Source organism: Abramis brama (assembly GCF_963993115.1).
Source record: "Abramis brama genome assembly, chromosome: 8".
NCBI lineage: Eukaryota > Metazoa > Chordata > Actinopteri > Cypriniformes > Leuciscidae > Abramis > Abramis brama.
In genome coordinates this window covers 16,516,962-16,535,213 of record NC_139970.1, presented here as the reverse complement: position 1 = coordinate 16,535,213, position 18,252 = coordinate 16,516,962, and the positions used below count along the sequence as shown (strand labels likewise).

At 37.7% G+C, this 18,252-nt stretch overlaps 2 protein-coding genes across 9 annotated transcripts in view; both read right to left on the bottom strand.

Annotated features, from left to right (window-relative positions):
- Positions 1-5,864, bottom strand: part of akap11 (A kinase (PRKA) anchor protein 11) — a 28,204-nt gene extending 22,340 nt beyond the window's left edge. For both annotated transcript variants that reach the window (XM_084121858.1, XM_084121859.1), the window contains exons 1-3: positions 5,760-5,864; positions 2,522-2,618; positions 2,316-2,426 (exon numbers count right to left, since the gene is read on the bottom strand). In XM_084121858.1, the coding sequence (XP_083977984.1) occupies positions 2,316-2,426; positions 2,522-2,584 (174 nt within the window). In that variant the 5' untranslated portion in view covers positions 2,585-2,618; positions 5,760-5,864. The remainder of the gene's footprint in view (positions 1-2,315; positions 2,427-2,521; positions 2,619-5,759) is intronic.
- Positions 5,865-8,428: 2,564 nt separating this feature from the next.
- The window catches only part of dgkh (diacylglycerol kinase, eta), a 91,869-nt gene continuing 82,045 nt past the window's right edge, over positions 8,429-18,252 (bottom strand). For 6 of the 7 annotated variants that reach the window (XM_084122201.1, XM_084122199.1, XM_084122200.1 and 3 more), the window contains 2 exons: positions 17,206-17,336; positions 12,787-13,016 (listed from right to left, as the gene is read on the bottom strand). In XM_084122201.1, coding sequence (XP_083978327.1) covers positions 12,930-13,016; positions 17,206-17,336 — 218 coding nt within the window. In that variant the 3' untranslated portion in view covers positions 12,787-12,929. Of the gene's footprint in view, positions 13,017-17,205; positions 17,337-18,252 lie in introns of all 7 variants that reach the window. The other variant, XM_084122202.1, reaches the window with a different exon arrangement.

Here is an 18,252-nt window from a genome sequence, read left to right as displayed (position 1 = left end):
CTGCACTGCAACTGCAATTTCTTTCTTTTTTTGAATTTGATGATTCACTCAAGCCTCGTGAGATGCGCTCATGTATATAATGAGGTGAGATGCAACAGTCTGCACTGTCCCAGTTGCCTCTAAACGCTATCTTATCGCCAATATCTTTTGTCATGGAGGCTTTCAAAATCACTCAGCTCAAAAAGAGGTCACAAAACGTTTAAAGGAACATTCCACCGCTGGAAAGATGAATGTGTATTTAAAATAGGTCATTTATGTAGAAGAAATGTGAAATTATTTTTGAATTTGGAGCTTTCTAGACTGAGAAAAGCCAGAAAATGTATTTTTGGCTTATGTGGATGAAAGACAACAACTCCCAGAATGCACTTGTTTCGTTGCCCTAGGAGGCCACTCCCAAGCCACGCCTACCGGTAAGAGAGCGCAGTTGAAAACAACAAGGCAAGGCTAGGCTACGAGTGAGTCTCCGTGACGAGTTTGCCCGTAATTTCGAGATCGCCCAAAATGTCCGGGATTCGGCTTTTGCGTTCTACAGTCGCCATTCATCATGTGTACTGTGGCGAGCAGTACGAGGCTGAGGGGCGCGGGAGAACGGCGCGAGGCCGGTGGCGTGATTACTGATGACCGACACCTGTGAGGCACTGGTCTCGTATCTCTCACGGAGGAGCGGGAATCTTCTTAGCAATGGTAAAACGCACATCAACCGATCACTTGTTTAGCGTTCATGTAAACACTACATTCAGATTCACCAATCGGAATGAATTCAGTTAGATTGAAACAAAAGGTGAGCATGTAAACAATGAATGGCGACCGCAGAAAGCAAAAGCTGAATCCCGGACATTTTTGTTGATCTCGACGGCCGGACATGTCCGGGAAAAAGTGTATGGTAACCCCTACTACTCAGCTTTCTTCGTCCATGTTTTCTACAGGTTTCTGCTGGTGAAATCAAACACACTGGCACTGATCTGTGATAGGTCTGTTAGCGCATTTGCTCCAACCCCCTATGGGCGGGTTTGAAAGGGTGGATCTAGTGCTTGTAGTCTTAACAGAAATCCCCCCCTCTTACACTTCCTCCTACAATGACGCAAAATTACGATTTTTGCGTCATTGTAGGAGGAAGTGTAAAGAGGTAAATACAGATTTCTCTCGTCTCAGGGGAAAATGAGAAAATGTTGCACGACCATTCAATAGTATGACTGGGTTTCTAACATTGCAAAGCTTAATGCAAATGGGTGGTGTTCCTTTAAACTGACACATCTTGTATGCATTATTCAATCAAAGGAATATTGGGGGTTCAATAAGTTCAGTTCATCGACAAAGCAAAAATCAAGGTTATGGTGGGGCAATTACAATGGAAGTAAGTGTGGCCATTTTTGAAGGATTTAAAACAAAGAAATGTGAAGAAATTAGTATGCGATTTTATTTCACACTAATATGTTAACACATTATGCTTCCATCTTGCAACTATACTACTGAAATGTTTAACGGTTACGGATAAGCTTGATGAAAGTCGTACAAATAAGCTAATAAACTAAATTTCTCTCAATTTAAAAAAAGAAAAAGAAAAAGGGGAACAAGAAGGACAAGATTTCGCTTATCTAGTACTTAACCCAGAATATTCCTAAAGGGTTAGTTCACAGTTTCAGTTCGAAAAGTTCATAAAGAGATTATAAAACTAATCCATATGTCCATTATCCATAAACTAATCAATATCTGTTCAGTTCAAATTTTCCAAAGAGACACAATCACTTAATATGATGAACAGACTGAATTTAGGCTTTTATTCACATATAAACATTAATCAGCAAACATAAACAGAAGCTCAACCGAAACTTGCTTGACCAAACCTCATTGGTTCTTGAGGAAGCTCAAACATGTTGCATAACACGAGAACGAACCTCAATGGTTTCTGCACGTCAAACGAGCATGCTTGAGCTTCCGTTTACCAATCTGATGTGTGTGTTGCTGAATGTTTATATGTGAATAAAAGCCTAAACTCAATCTGTTCATCATATAAAGCGATCATGTCTCTTTTGGAAAATGTAAACTAAACTGCTCAATTCATATGGATTAGTCTTACGATCTCTTTATGAACTTTATGAACAGAAAGCTCTCAGATTTCATCAAAATATCTTCATCTGTGTTTCAAAGATGAGCGAAAGTCTTAAAAGTTTGGAACGACATGAGGGTGAATAAATGATGACAGAATTTTCATTTTTGGGTGAACTATCCCTTTAACTGTGACATTGATTCCACAAGCATGCATATAAAAACATACATATGGAAGTCTGAAATGCATGGCAGTGTGTGACCCTTACTTCTGATAAAAACTGTGGTTCTTTGTTATGCAGCTCCACTACCACATTGCACAGCTCCTTCTTGTGTTTCAACAGGCTCTTCAGGCACAGGTTGGAGCCCTCGCGGATGGTCTGCTCAAACCAACATAAAGCTTGTTAGAAATTACAGGAGATTCAAAAAAATTCATGCAACAAATGTTTGAGCAGAAAAGCAGTAGACAACATACCTCTTTCTTCATAGTGGCACGGCTCTTTAACGGGACCCCTCTGATCCGTGCACAGGCGTCCATGACGTTGCAGGGCTGGACAGGAGGTTATCCTCTCCTTCAAGAGAGAAGTTTGGGTTGAATTAATCAACCATTTTCATTTTAGCTACCAACAATTCAATCCACATTACTCTTACATGCACCTAAATAATCCATTTATAATCAGATTGATAGCTCAATTGGACTGAAAAGCCTTCGTGTTAAACACCTCAATCGATCTGACTGAAATTTCGATTGGACTCAAAGGGATGGTGTAAACGCTTGAATCGGACTATTTCATTAATCTATTATCTATTAATCAGATTCAAACATTCCTGTACACGCGCAGCGCCATGATTTGCATGTTTACATACGTTTTATGTCATACGAATTATGCACTTTTATTAATTTCTCATGTCTTGCGAAACTGGTCAGTGGATGAGACTGAATACTTACTAAATATTTGCTAAAAATGCTCTTCTGACATATATGTCAGCATTTTTGGTTATGTCACAGCAAAAACAACAATTATACTCTGAAGACATTGTCGCAGTGGCTTTCGGTTCACAACATTTAGAGTTCATATAAACAGAAATCAAATTGGATTCACTCAGACCGACCACAATTAGTGTTTAGGTCGTTTTCACATACCGAGTGTAAACAAGGTTTGCAATACAAAAATAAATAAATGAAGAATTAAAGGTAATAAAGATTTGGACCCCATTGACTTTTCACTCAGATTAATCATTTTGAAAAATGTCTTTTGTCATGTTCTGCAAAAGAAAGAAAATTTGGAACGACTTGTATATTAGTAAATGGCAGAATTTGAATTTTTGAGGTAACTACGCCTTTAAGTTGGATTATGTTAGAGATCACATGACTTATGGGTAACACATGGGCTTTCCAACTGCTCCAGTAAGAGAGAAACACAGGGGCAAATATGAGAAAACTGAAAACTACCTAAACAGTGAAAGTTGAACAAGTCCGTATCTTTAACGTTATACAGCCCACAGCAGTCAAATTATCTTGGGCCATCTACAGCAGTCAAATTATCTTGGGCCATCTGTGCGCGTGCGGTATACCAATATGTTGGAAAAATGTAGGTCAAGGCTATATGACGGCCCAATGTCAGGCTGTTATCACATTCTCACATAGCCTGAACCGAAACAGTGTGCTGTAGCAGTGAGATCTTATCTGTGACTGCAGAAGCTTGCGTGAAAGAAGCGAAGAGGGATTTGAAACAGAATCTGATAAAATACGAAGCAATTGTCACATGCAGAAGGCTACCTCTCGAGTAGCAGTTTGGATGAGTGCATCCATCTGTTATTGTGGGTTAATAAGGCCTCAGAACTAAATCTCTCCTTGAATGCTTGCTCAGATTAATTATAATACACCATTTGTTCACGGCCTGACAAACAAGTTTAAGGCCTATGAACTGAGATGGCAAGTTTGTTTTTACTAGAAAACAAACATGGCATGAGTTCATAATGGCCTTGGTTCCAGAAGTATTTTTCCCCACTCATTTTCCTCTTAAAAAGTCTTCATTAAAGCGTTATAAGCAGTGAACCACACAAACCAGCAACGAGGTAAATCACAACATGACACACTTTGATTTGAAGCAAAAAGATGTCCAACCTGCCTGTCTGTGTATGTATTTTCATACCTCTGCGCACCTCATGACACTCGTCATCAGCGCGTTTCGTGCTACGCAGAATTAGACAGACGCCAGTCACTGAACAGCGCAACCGAAACAGCAGCCACCTTTTACAGTTCCTCCTGAACTAAAACAACGAGCTTATGCTGCGTTCACGCCATAACTACAGTAATTTGGAAGAGATGGAAACTAGTGGCGATATACAATTTACCAACATTCTACACAATACGTTCTTCTGTGTCAACAAGTTTGAAATGACATAATAAAGAAAAAAAATTGTGGGGTTTTTCTCTCCATTTCTGTTGGCCCAGAGCATTTCCACAGAACTGAATCCTGCTTAGTGCAGCTAAACAAGTGCTCACACCTGAATGCTGAAATAGGTCAGACTTTGATGCATTTCAGCATGACTGTGTGTGGGTGGGGACTGCAAAGGTAAACAATATTTCTAAGAATTCAGCGCACACAAAAAAAAAGTATGTTTACTGCAAGCCTGAACCCCAGCGGTTAAAGTCGACACGAAACCGAAGTTGTGATAGTCTCTTCTTCCTATCCGGGTGAAACCGAGAAAGAAAAAAAACGTAGGGCGGGACTTGATTTTGTCAATTGGGAATTCACTGGATGGTTGGATCAATGTGGTTTGCTATTGCTGTGATGTCATGTGAGTGACAGGTTGTCCCGCCCTCGAGTCAGTAAACACATCATCAGAGAAGAGAAGAGATGTTGCTGCAAGAGGGAGGGGAAGTTATTAGGCACATGAATAATAATAAAAAAAATGATGTGCACAGATAAATCATTTATAATACTGAAATATTCCATTAAAAAAAACAAAGAAGAGTCAATTTTGATTTCATGGTGACTTTAACATGAGCAAGTGATGGCGTTGGCTGCTGCATGTGATCTGTGCTGAGAGCATCACCAGGGTCAAATGATTTCCTGAAACCAACAGATGTTTATGAGATCTCACTGTTCTCACTCGCTGTTCCCAGCTTATGAAGGGGAGTGGCTGTGTACAAAGCGTAATGCACATCATTCTTGCCTCATATATAATACCCTGAATTACAATCCTTATTTGCAACTGTCAATTATGCTTCAAAACGTGTTAAAATACAACACACCACAACCCCCCAGCTCTGACAACCGCAGATTACCATGACAAACCGCCATTTGACTATTATAAGAAACCTTTTGAAGCTCTTCAAGATGTCAGTTAATCTGCAGTCACGTATATGTCATATCTGATACTCACCTCTCATTTTCGGTTTGATGATTCATTGTTTTCATTTTCAGGCGTCGTCGCGGTACAGGCAGCGTGACTTACATGAATTACCGCGGAGTTTCTTTAAGAATTATGCATGTGAAAGCATTATCAGGAATGTGTTTATTTATGTGCGGTTTAATGTTAAAGCCTGATGATGTCATTACAGACGCAGCTGGCTCGCGCATTAGCATCAGGCCTGTGATAACATCAGTCTTGATCCGCATCTCTAACACCAATCAATGGGTTTATAACTGCTCTGTGATTTATACTGGAAAATGACATGCAAATGAAAATGAAGCGCGTCTCACCTTGTAGTGACAGAGCCGTGCAGTGGACAGCTAGTTGCTCTTACCTCCGTCCGTTCATTTCATGAAAACAAGACGAGCAGGCGGAATAATCAAACCCCGAGCGGCGGTTCAGAACAGTTGAGCGCAGAGTCACTGATGGGAGTAAGATACACATGCAACATTAATAAATAAATACAATTTTAATTTAATGTAGTATTTTATTTTTTTAATATTCTTTGTGTCGTTTCACTTTCTCTTTGGGATATATTACCATGGAAATATCAGGCTAGCAGTCACAGTTTGATGAATTTATTGGATAATGATGATAAAGGTTGCCTTAATTTACTATATAAAAAAGCAAAAGCTATTTTTATGACCACTAAGCATTTAACAATATGTTTTTGTCAATTAAATTCATCAATTTATGTCATGGTAACACCAGGTTCTCTATTGGTTGATCTTTTTTCAGGATTATGGGTAGTGTAGTTCTGTCACCATGGAAATCAAAATGGAATCAAATTCCTGTTTTTTTTATTTTTTTTATGGAATGTGGCAGTGTTTATTATAAATGATTTATTGGTGCGCATTCTTTTTGTGCCCTCAAATCCTTTAATAAAAATAACTTTCCATACCATGCACTTGCAGATCTTCAAGAGGGCGGCGGTACAACCTGTCACTCACATGAGATCACAGCAGTATCAAACTGTGATGATCCAATCAATTCAACATGGACAAAATCAAGTCTTGCCCAACATTTTTTCTTGTTCGTAAAGCTGTTATAGCATATATATATGTATGACAATATAGGGAAGGAAAGATTATCACACCTTCTGTTTCATGCTGACTTTAAAGGCATAGTTCACCCAAAAGGTTGATAAATAAAGGGATAGTTCACCCAAAATGAAAATTCTGTCATGATTTACTCACCCTCAAGTTGTTTCAATCCTATGAATTTCTTCTGCTGAACACAAAAGAAGATATTTAGAAAAAATATGGGTAACCAAACAGTTAATGTACCCCATTGACTTTCATAGTATGGCGAAAATACTATGGGAGTCAATAGGGCTCATCAACTGTTTGGTAACCCATATTCTTCAAAATATCTTCTTTTGTGTTCAGCAAAAGAAATAAATTCATACAGGTTTGGAACAACTTGACGGTGAGTAAATCATGACATTTTGGGTGAACTATCCCTTTATTTATCAACCATATGGCTTCTACAGAAGCATATTTCATCACTTAACAACACTTGATGTTTTAAACTTAATATCAGTTTGCCTATTGAGAAAATTAATGGGGGTTCTTACTTTCTGAACCTGATTGTTACATTCCTCACATTCATTTTACCACCAGATGTCTGTCTCAAACATGAATCTGTGTAATCTGAAACTGAATTTGTACATAAATGAAATGTTCTTCAGTTGAAGTGTCTGTAGTATGGATCAGAGATATATCAGAGAACAGTAGCTGTAAATATACATTTGCAAATGAATCGTCTTGGTAACACTTTACTTGAAGGGGTGTGCATAAGACTGACATGACCTTCATAATCATGACATGACACGTCATGAACGTGAAGAAGGTTTTATGCATGTTTATGACAATTGTCATTAAGTGTCATTCACTCAATTATTACATTTTTTATGCAAATATGACATTGTTTGAGATGTCTTTGTCATGACAACTTGACATAAACCAATACATCATAACATGTCATAAACGTGTCTTAAACATGACATAGCAGATTAATTATCAAACTTAAGAAACTACTTAGCTTTATGGGTTAACATTACATTAAACTGTCATGTGGTTGATTTTGACACTGGCTGTCATGAGGCCATTATAACTGTCATGAATATATTTCTGACCACTTTTTTCCCCCCAGTATTCCAGAATTAGTCATAAAATAATTTGACAGTATTAACACTTAATGACATTTTAATGACAAATTCAATTTGTACCACTGGAAAAAAAAGTGGTCAGAAATATAATGTAATGTTAACCCAAAAAGCAAAGTAGTTTCTTAAGTTTGATGATTAATCTGCTATGTCATGTCTATGGTGTTCAGGTTATGATGTATTGGTTTATGTCAAGTTGTCATAACAAAGACATCTCAAACAATGTCATCTTTGCATTAAAAATGACATAACTGAGCGAATGACACTTAATGACAATTGTCATTAACATGCATACAACCATAAAATGTGTCATGTCATGATTATGAAGGTGTCATGTCAGTCTTATGCACACCCCTTCAAGTAAAGTGTTACCATAGTCTTTATATAGCCAGATGAGCATCTCTTCATAAGGACCATCTTCCCTGAGGTAGTGAACACTAGTTCAATGCATCCAAAAGTCCCCCTGTGGGCTGAAGAAGGTATTGCAGGGGGCCTAGGCTAAATCAAAAATATTCAATTAAGATAATTAAAATATTCTGTTTAAATACACATACGTGCACAGTTATTGTGTATTCAAGCACAATTGAATAATGTTGTCAAACACCCAATCGAAATCCTTACCGTAATACCGTAGCAGTCTTGAAAAATAATTCCATATATTATACATATATAATAGTTCCATATAATTCCATTGTGGTAATTTAGTGGTGTGTTAATGCACATTCATATTCCATTCAATGTACGCATACAAATTCAAGTGAATCAGTCAAACACTCACGACAAAGCAAAGTGTACTGTGTAAGCATTCAGTTTTATTGAAGAAGGAAGATATCAACTGGCAGCATTTTACCACCTCAAAATGTACATCGAAATCGAAACACTTATTTAATCAGGATACAAAAATACACATCTCAGTGACCTCCATATTGTAATAAATAGTTAACCATGCATCTACGATAAAAAGGCACAGAAAACAGTCACTTAGTAGTCATAAAAATTACCTACTACTTACCAAAATCATCCAGATATCAATACAAGTGACTACCGTAACATTATATCCCAATAGTGAAAACACATACACATCAGTTGTTTAACCTTAATAAATATGCAAGTATTGTAAATATACCTATACATGTAGTCTTAAAAATGAAACTGTGCCATTGTAAACACAATGTAAACAAATGAAACTCACATCGCACTTCTCTTAAATGGATATAAATCATGTCAAAGATATGTGACCTTGCTCTACAAGTTCCTCAAAATGAATTTGTTTTTGAGAAAAACCAGGCAGTTTACAGCTTTTTACGTTCGCCATCGTCGATGAGCCGAAGCCCACCGCCACTTATATAGTCCAATGAAAAACACTCATGTGGTGGCTTGAGAACTGAGGTTCATGTGATCATGTGCACATGTATTCAGTGTGGCATGAGAGGAAGACTGCACTTGAGTGTTTTAAGTCTGTTGTGAACAAATGAACTGTACAGAGGCACCATAGACAAGGTCGATCTGCTACAGCTGTCAAACAGAGATCGTGTAAGGCCAATTAAACAGGGCGCTTCATAATGTGAGCATCAAGTGTTCTCAAATTCATCTTGTGTCTTTGGTAATGATTCTAGCTAGTTGGGGAAATTACCTTTAGCAATGTGGTCATATTTGAAAAGCATATCACTACATTCATTGGTGTTTCGGAATGCGTGGAGATACGTGCAACTGCGTTTTGATATTATGTCATATAACCACAAACAGAACCGTTGCTTTAAATGCACCATTTGATTGTCGGATATGATCACAGCATGATAGGGTTTTTTTTTTTTCCTGTTCCCAATGACTAGACAACATTTTCTGCACTGATTTTGGAGAAAATGTCTGTGGGATGAATTTAGACCTGGTAAATTGTGTTAAACAGAGAGTAATGCACACTTAGTGGTAGTTGAAAGCATTAAATTGGCCAAAATATAGTTTTTTTTAAATAAAAAAAGGAGAGGGGATGTGTAAAACTTGAAAAACTGCTGATGGATTAAACAGCCAACCAATAATGCCAACAGACAGAAACTGAAACCTCAGCAGGATCTCACTTCTGAGAAAAGACGGGAAGTGAGAGACAATAAGTTTCCAATTAAAACCACAATTTTGATTGCTGAAAAAAGCAGGCTAGTCTGTAGTCTGCACTGTTGTGCCTTTATTATGGACGCCAGTGGTTCTCAACTGCTCTCAACGGTCACAGTTTATATCAGATGTCTTTAAGTACTATGTACTTACATAAAAAATAATAATAATGTTGGGTACAATGTGCTTATTGAGTTCATATTGTATTGGTGGGTTAAATGGATAGTGATTTTGTCATAATTTACTCACTCTCATGTTGTTCCAAACCTGTATGAGTTTCTTCCTCTTTGAACACAAAATGAGATACTTTAAAAAATGTTGGTAACCAGAAAGTTGACGGCAGCCATTGACTTCCATTGTATTTTTTATTTCCCTACTATGGAAGTCAATGGCTACCGTCAACTGTTTGATTACCACCATTCTTCAAAATATCTTCTTTTGTGTTCAGCCGAAGAAAGAAACTCGTACAGGTTTGGAACAACATAAGGGTGAGTAAATGACGACGGAATTTTCATTTTCAGGTGGACTATCCCTTTAAGGGTTAAAGGAAGGTGCAACGGTGTAATTATACAGAAATTAACTACAGCTGTAATTACATGCAGGTATTTTTTAAATGTAAGCATAATGTAAAATCATGTATGTACACAATACGTGCTTTGTATCAAAGGATTAATTGAAATGTTAGTACATAGTAGTTAAAGACACTTAATGGGATGGGAACCAATCATTGATTGGAACCAATCAACTATATAATTGTGTATAGTTAGGACAGAAATAGAAATAGAGAAGCGAAGACGAAATGTTTTCCTCATCTTTAATTTTGTGCGTCCAGCATTACGCGCCCAATCAAACTCTACGGTATTAAGTTCGTCTTTCGTTTGGCAAGAGCTAGACATATTACGCAGCTGCCAATACGGACAAGGCCAAACAACATTAAATACGGGTTCACTTACAACAAGAATAAACATGGTTTGTGCCGACCACAATGTGTTTTGTGTGGTGAATTATTGGCTGCCGAGAGCATAAAACTCAACTGACATTTAGAAACCAAACACACAAGCTAGAAAAAGTGTAAAAATCACTTCTACTGTTTGTGCATTTACAATATTATCTATATTGTATGCGGTTTTTGATCATATTAATGACTTTTTTTTGGTTATGTGTGTACAATAAACTATTCAGCTCTACGTTTGGCGCCATGTTGAATGTAAACCAACAGTAATGCAATCAATTATTGATTAATGAATGCTGTCATGAATCGAGTCTCATTTTTAGTCCTATCGTTTGATATAATGACTAAACTCTCACTGAACTCTTCAAATGTGTATTTTTCTTTCTAAAAACATCCTGCTTGGTTTTGACCAAGAGACCAAACCCAGTCCTCCAGGCCTGTGCTCGTTCTCCACATTTGTTTGAATTCTCACTTCAGGTAAATTGTGGGTAGAATTGCATTTCTTGGTAGGGAACTTTTTCCGACACTCTTTCTCCCTGTATATATACAGAATCAACTACTATTTTGATGTTTTCGAACACCCTCTAGAGAAACATTATAATATAAACTAAAATCCACTGTTATGAGTCCCATGTGACTTGAAATTTTCCATTTAACAGAAAAAAAAATAGAGGCACAACAGTTTTATAGTCAGTGTGAGGGAACATCCAGCCGTCAAGCAAATTATCCTGGAAGCACGGTTAGACAGGATCAGCAATTTGCTAATGGAAGATTTATGAATTCTGGAGAGAACATGGCATGATTTGTCTGACCCTAAGTCCACCCTAATCCAAAAAGAAAAAAGAAAAAGAAAAAAAGGAGTGTGTGAAGTTTATCTTTTTAGTTTTCCATGGAAAAACCTCACATAATAAAGCTTAATAGAGAAGAAACGTATCAAAATAAAACAATATTGCACCTTCCATAGAGTACAACAGCACTTAACGTGTAAAGGCGATTACTTAACGTCATAATTCACAAAGGTGTTATGGTGCTCTATACACAAATAAATGTGCCATCTGATAATATCATGTAAGCGCTCTATTATACAAAGGCTTTACTCATAACTGAAGTTAACGTATATACAGTGCATATATTAACAAACATCTCTTATACCCTGTAATGCCACCAACCAAATGTAGATGATCCTATAGAACTTGCACTGGGTTCCTGAACTCAGCAAATATCAACTATGTAACGTTGCAGGTCAACTGCAATAAGTTTCTTATTCAAAACAATAGAAGTCCTATTTCAACTAATGTATAATAATACGTTTTAAGCCACAAACAGATGTCGTGTGGATGTTACAGATTTTTTGAAGAATATTTCAGGGGGGGGGATTTAAAGTTGTGGAAATTCGGGGGACATTCACTTTGGTACGTGATTCACCGCGATGCCGACTTACCTAACGTCCTACTGTAAAGTTAAAACATTTCTTACCAATAAATATGGCACGTGACACTGCTTTTGACACAAGGTTTCCATGCAGACAGTTAAATAGAAACAAATCAGCAGTCTACTTGGACCAAAAGGGATGCTTCAGTAGTAACAAATGGCATTATACTAAATCCATATAAAACTTGTTCAAGTGTTAGTTTGTACAATAAAAAACAAGACGCAGATCATGCAGTAAAATAGCTATCCAAATATAGCAAGCATACCATGCATCAGTATGTCACTGTCGAAGGAAACCCCTTTTGACCTTTCTTGGACTGCACCGCATATCACTACGATGATTGCCGTTTGATTGCGATACTCCATCAGTCTTTTCCCCGTCTCCTTAAAATGTAAACAGTGCTGTCAAAAGCAGAATATTGCTGACACATCACATCGCCCTCCTGTTGTTGCCATCTACCGCAAGGCAAAGAGCCAGTGAGCTCCTCTCGGAGAAAACGCTGTTTGGAAGTCCTGTACTGCTACTTGATTTGGATCTTTTAAAGAGGCCGGAGGTCGCGTGCACGATGAGAATTGCATACCTGATTGTGCCGTCGATGCAATAAGTGAGGAATGGCTTTTCTATGGGTCTAAAAGTCTCGGACACAATCCTTGTCGATTTGGCACCAGCACTCGCTTCTAAAACAAACATTCCTAGCTTTCCTACAAGCTATTCCTACATGAATCGACGCCAGAAAAGCGTCTCCCACACCGGAGCTCCGCTTCAACTCCTCTTCGCTCACGAACGGAATGTGTGTTGACGTCTCACAGGTCCACCATCGAACTCTTGGCCAAGTCCTTAGTTCCCTGGAGAATTCTCTTCATATGACCCACCTTCGAGATCCCCAGATCCTAGTGGAATCAGACAAACAGAAGTGAACTCAGAATGAGGCATTCAGAGAGCTCACACCAGTTGTTCAGCTCACTGAATATTGTACATAGAAGATTGAGGATCAAGGGCAAGAAAACACACACAAATTGTATTTTTCTGATTTTCGACAAACAAAACAATACATTTTTGATACTTACAATCACTTTTGGATTTTTTGTTTTACTGAATAATTGTTTTATTGCACTATAGATATCATAAACCAACTTAGCTGCAGCTTAACCCAAGTTTAATCCAAGTTCAACTGTCAATTTCAGAGTAGCACACGTTCAAAGAAATTAAATTTGGGGTAACACTTAACTATTTTACAGTGTACTTGTTACACATCTTACATGTACTTACAGTACTATAGTAATAACAGCAATTTATGCATAATTACAAGCAACTAACCCTACACTAAACTAAACCCTTACCCTAAAGTAAGTACATGTTAATTAATATGTCCACTTGTTTGTGTATCTACACTGTAAAAGGGAAACTTTAAAAAAGTGTAAGCAAATTTGGCTTAAGTTCAAAAGTCAAATATATGTACAAATATATGTAAATATTTATATTAAATTTGAAACATACACACACACACACACACACACACACACACACACACACGCACACACACATATATATATATTAAAATAGCATTCAAATATTTTACGTTCCATGCAAGAGAATTTTATTGGGCAAGGTGTTGTATCTGTATTTTTTATCAATATTATTAGCATATTAACTGTAATAAATCACTTATTTATAAATCAATACTCACATTTCTTAAAGGGTACGATTTTCAACCAGCTTAGTTCTGTTGCAATGTCAGTAGTATTAAATGAACAATGTTTACCGTGTTACCCGTACCGAGGCATCCCCATTTTTTTGTCCACAAAACTCGGATGATGTAAAACACATTATTTGGGGCCTTTTGGTGGACTTTTGACAGCTTCAGGGTTTCTATGAAAACTAAAGATTCCTCCACATTTTTGTATCCCTGTTCACAGACATTGTGAACTAGTGCATTATAGGTGTTGAAGTTTCCCTACCTTTTTGATAAATGGAACATCACAGCCCCTTTTTTCACTAGTCACGCAAAACACCGCTCTACTGCAAATTCAGCCAAATTTTAATAAAAGCCAGTGGTGAATTACCCCTTTAAGTAGGAATATTTATATTTCATTCAAACTATGTGATTAGTCTTGCATGTGTGTTTTGCAGTATTAGCAATAAATAGCAATCAGTTAACTGATTGTCAATTTAAAATGATTATAAATCCCTTCCTCAAGTGTATACCCAAAGTATAATGAAACCATCTAAGAAGTAGGTTTGAGATAAAACCACAGGAAGGTGACATCTAGTGGAAGTTAGGCTAATCTAAATAAGGCATTACACAGATATATTGTGTATGAGTGTCCATTTATTTCATTTTTTTTATATATATATATATTGTAACTATAATATATCAGCATTATATCGGTCATCATCTACTCTGCTCTCTAAGATATTTCAGCTCTGGCCATTATATCACCAATATTGATTGTTTGGTTAACCTCGGGTTAAAACAATGCAGCAGATCTAATGACACAGCAAATTCCCCATTAACCCACAATATCAATGAATTTGAGCTTGATTGGTTTACAGTTGAAACACTCAGATCTATTTCTGTCCTGATAATGTTTTTTTTTTTTATCTATTTGAGGACATCCCTTAAGACAGAATGAGGTTAAACCAGAAAAATGGCAGGGACATTTGAAATGGGAGGACATAACAGAGGAGTAAAAATGGCACAGTCCAAGGTTCTCTAGTGCTTGTGATAAGTGTGACCAGAAAACCTTACACATAAACATTCAGCACTACGCAACACTCATGAACCCATTGTGTAATCCGTCAACATTGGGAGGTGTGATTCACAAGGATTTATAATACATTTATTGAATGCATTAGGATATTTATTTCTTCAACAAATGTACATGAAAGCATCACTGAGTTTCTGGTGAGGATGTTTATTGTGCTCTATCATTGTGTTAAAATGTATAATATATTAGACCATTCAATTGATAATCCTACACAATTTTATTGTTTAAAATAGCTCCACTATACAGCTATAACCGAATAAATGCTGTAATTAAGGCCCTGTTTACAGCTCATATTAGCATCAGCCTCAGGAGATCTATTCACAAGTGAACAGCACTAAATACAGGTGTACATGAAGTCTGGTTTGGGATTTGAACACTCAAACTTCATGCAGAGGTAGTCAGAAAAGCCTGTGAATGCGTATTACATGTTCAGTCTATAGGCATGCGCGAGTACTTGACAACCAAAACAACAAAGTGACGTCGCCAACTACTGGCCTGGCATACATGATACAGTGTCTTTTCGCAGATCTGTGTGAACGAGGATCATTTTAACAACGCTGTTATCTGTATATGAAACTTTTCAAAAATGCAATGGAAAAACTTTTCCATTTTTAGTACATCGTTGTCATGTAAACTGACTCACCAGTTGAGAACCACTGTAATATGCAGTGATACAAATGGATTAAAATGTCTTTAGTGAATAAATCTGCGAAAATCGTTACTCGACTAAAATAATGCAGATAGTTTTTCAAACTTCACATTTCTTGCAAAAATGTGCTGACTTTTATGTACTTGCTATATTGAGTGATGTTCAAAAGTTTGATGGGGTTCTTCCCCATCTTCCCCAAAAGTGACTTCTTCAGCAAGAAAAGTGACAGTAAAGACATTTATAATGTTACAAACGATTTCTATTTCAAATAAATGCTGTTTTTTACTTTCTATTGATCAAAGAATCCTAAAAAAAAAACTGCATCAGGGTTTTCACAAGAATATATAAGATCCCCTGTGTTGAAAATCAAGTTTTTACTGTTGTTTATATGTCTACATGACGTTTTTAATATGCTTTAAGACAAACCATGTGCAAATTCATATGTCGACACAATTGCTGAGTATTTTCACCTTAAAACTGCAGTGAACCAAAGAAATCGCTGGCGTTTCTGACATCACAAACTACCTTGTAACCAATCACATCAACGTGCCGGCGGGCATTAGCATATCACTAACTATTGGAGTCTCAAGAGAAGCCAGGTTATCCTGGGATATTTTTCGGTTGATATGAAAAATCAGGTACATTTAACCATATAGTGGGTGAATTATGTATATGATATATATTACGATGTTATGATAAACTATATGCTGTTCTCCACTGACGTTCTGAGTTGTAAAAAGCATTTCTAAGGTCTGACTCTGAGATGGCGAATGGGAACATGGTTTGTGTAACATTAGCAACACATTATTAGCTGTTTGATAATGTAGTCAAGTAAAAGGCTAATCATATTAATTATTGTTATGTGTCCGTTGTTGTAAAGAGTGATACATAAAATGCATTACCATTCTGATACAATGACTTTGTATACAAGCCTGTATAATTCACTCTTCCACTTCTTCTGAATCAGTTTCTGGTTCAAACATGTATGGCTGAATTAAACCAGTATTTCCACTTGCCATTGTGCAGCGTTTACTACAGTAAAGTTGAGCGAGTGTATCAGGTATTTTGAGCTTGTGTGATTACAATATTATTGCTTCTACTGTATTTTTGATTAAATAAATGCAGCCTTGGTGAGCAAAACACACTTATTTCATTAATGCATTAATATCTCACCAAACCCCAAACTTCTGAACAAAAGTGCAGTCAAGAAATCAAAGATATTCCCCTTACGATCACATCACCCGAGATGGATGTTCATACCAGGTGTAAACAGGGCCTGATTTGTCACCAAATCACACACACACACACACACACACACAAACATATTCACTGTACTCATGAGCTACACAAACAGAGGCATGTCGGTGTGAGGCTGCCTATCAGCCGCGCTGGCGTCTTTCGAGCCTAGCCGACTTAAAATAACCCTACGTGTGCGTCAAGGTGGCTACTCGTGTAAGTAATTTGAGATCCGAATGACACTTGCACAGAGGAAGCCAAGCAGAGCAGTGCAGCACAAAATAGCAAACAGGGTGACAGGTAAAGATGACAGAAAGAGAGACAGAGAGAGAGAGAGAGAGTCAAAGAGCGAGATGGACAGAGAAAAGAATGTTTTGGGTTGTTCTGAGGGACATGGTGAGGCACAGAAAGGGGTTGTGTGTATACCTTGAGGTCTCTCCTCTCCAGGTGCAGGAGCTCGGAGCCGCGGATGTCGTGGCGGATGAAGGTGTCTTTGTATTCCCCCAAGCTGAGCTGCTCCAGCCAGGCGGCAACCTCCTCAGTGCCCCACCTCTGAACTACACAAGTACAGAGCGAGAAGCCCCCTTCAGTGTCCAACCCCCGTTCACTCGCAAGAACACAGGCAAACAGGGTCAGGCCGAGAGGAGGAACAAGTCAAAAAAAAAAAACACCACAAAAGGAAAAGGGGACCAAAAAATAAATCAAACAGGAAAGAGAAGACACAGAGAGAAGTGGCGGCGGCAGCTGGCAAAGAGAGGGTTAAACAGGTTCGGTTTGGTCACTGGCACACCCAGAGGCGTTTCTGGCATGCAGGTTATCACAGTGGCACGTCCACCATTATCCCATTAACAGCAGACACAGAGACAGGAGAGACAGCAGGAGGAAGAGGGAATGGGAGGCTGAAGCCTGTGCGACCTATAACGCTCATAAAGTCCTGCGCTCAGACCGTCCGCCGGCAGGACCGACATACACTGCACTCTGTTGTCGTTGTTGTCGTGTTCAATCCCCGTAACAGACATGCACATCAAATCAAGAGCGAAACTACGTTCAGTTTAAGAGTGTGACAGAGACAGTAGCTTAAACACTATTTTGACTCCTTCGCAATGCTTTTTTGGAGAGTATGTACAAAGTATTTGATGAGTATTGAGATTTCAGGGAGGATTAAAGGTGATTGTGTAATTTGTTTTGATACGAAGGATGAATGAATCGCTCGAGGATAGTGCCATCAAATCTGCACTGATCAAATTTAGTTTGAGAATAAATATAAATATAACTTAAAAAATATAAAAATCAATTCTGCTTTGTTTCCAAGATTGTGTATTGAGCAGGACTTTTGGACAGACGTAATTCTGATCACATATTCTGTGTACTTGAATGTAATTAGATGTTGACATTTTTCTGTAACCACAACTTTGGAAAGGTGGAAAGGAATGTTTTTTAGGGATGAAAAACATTATATGAACATTTTGGCCA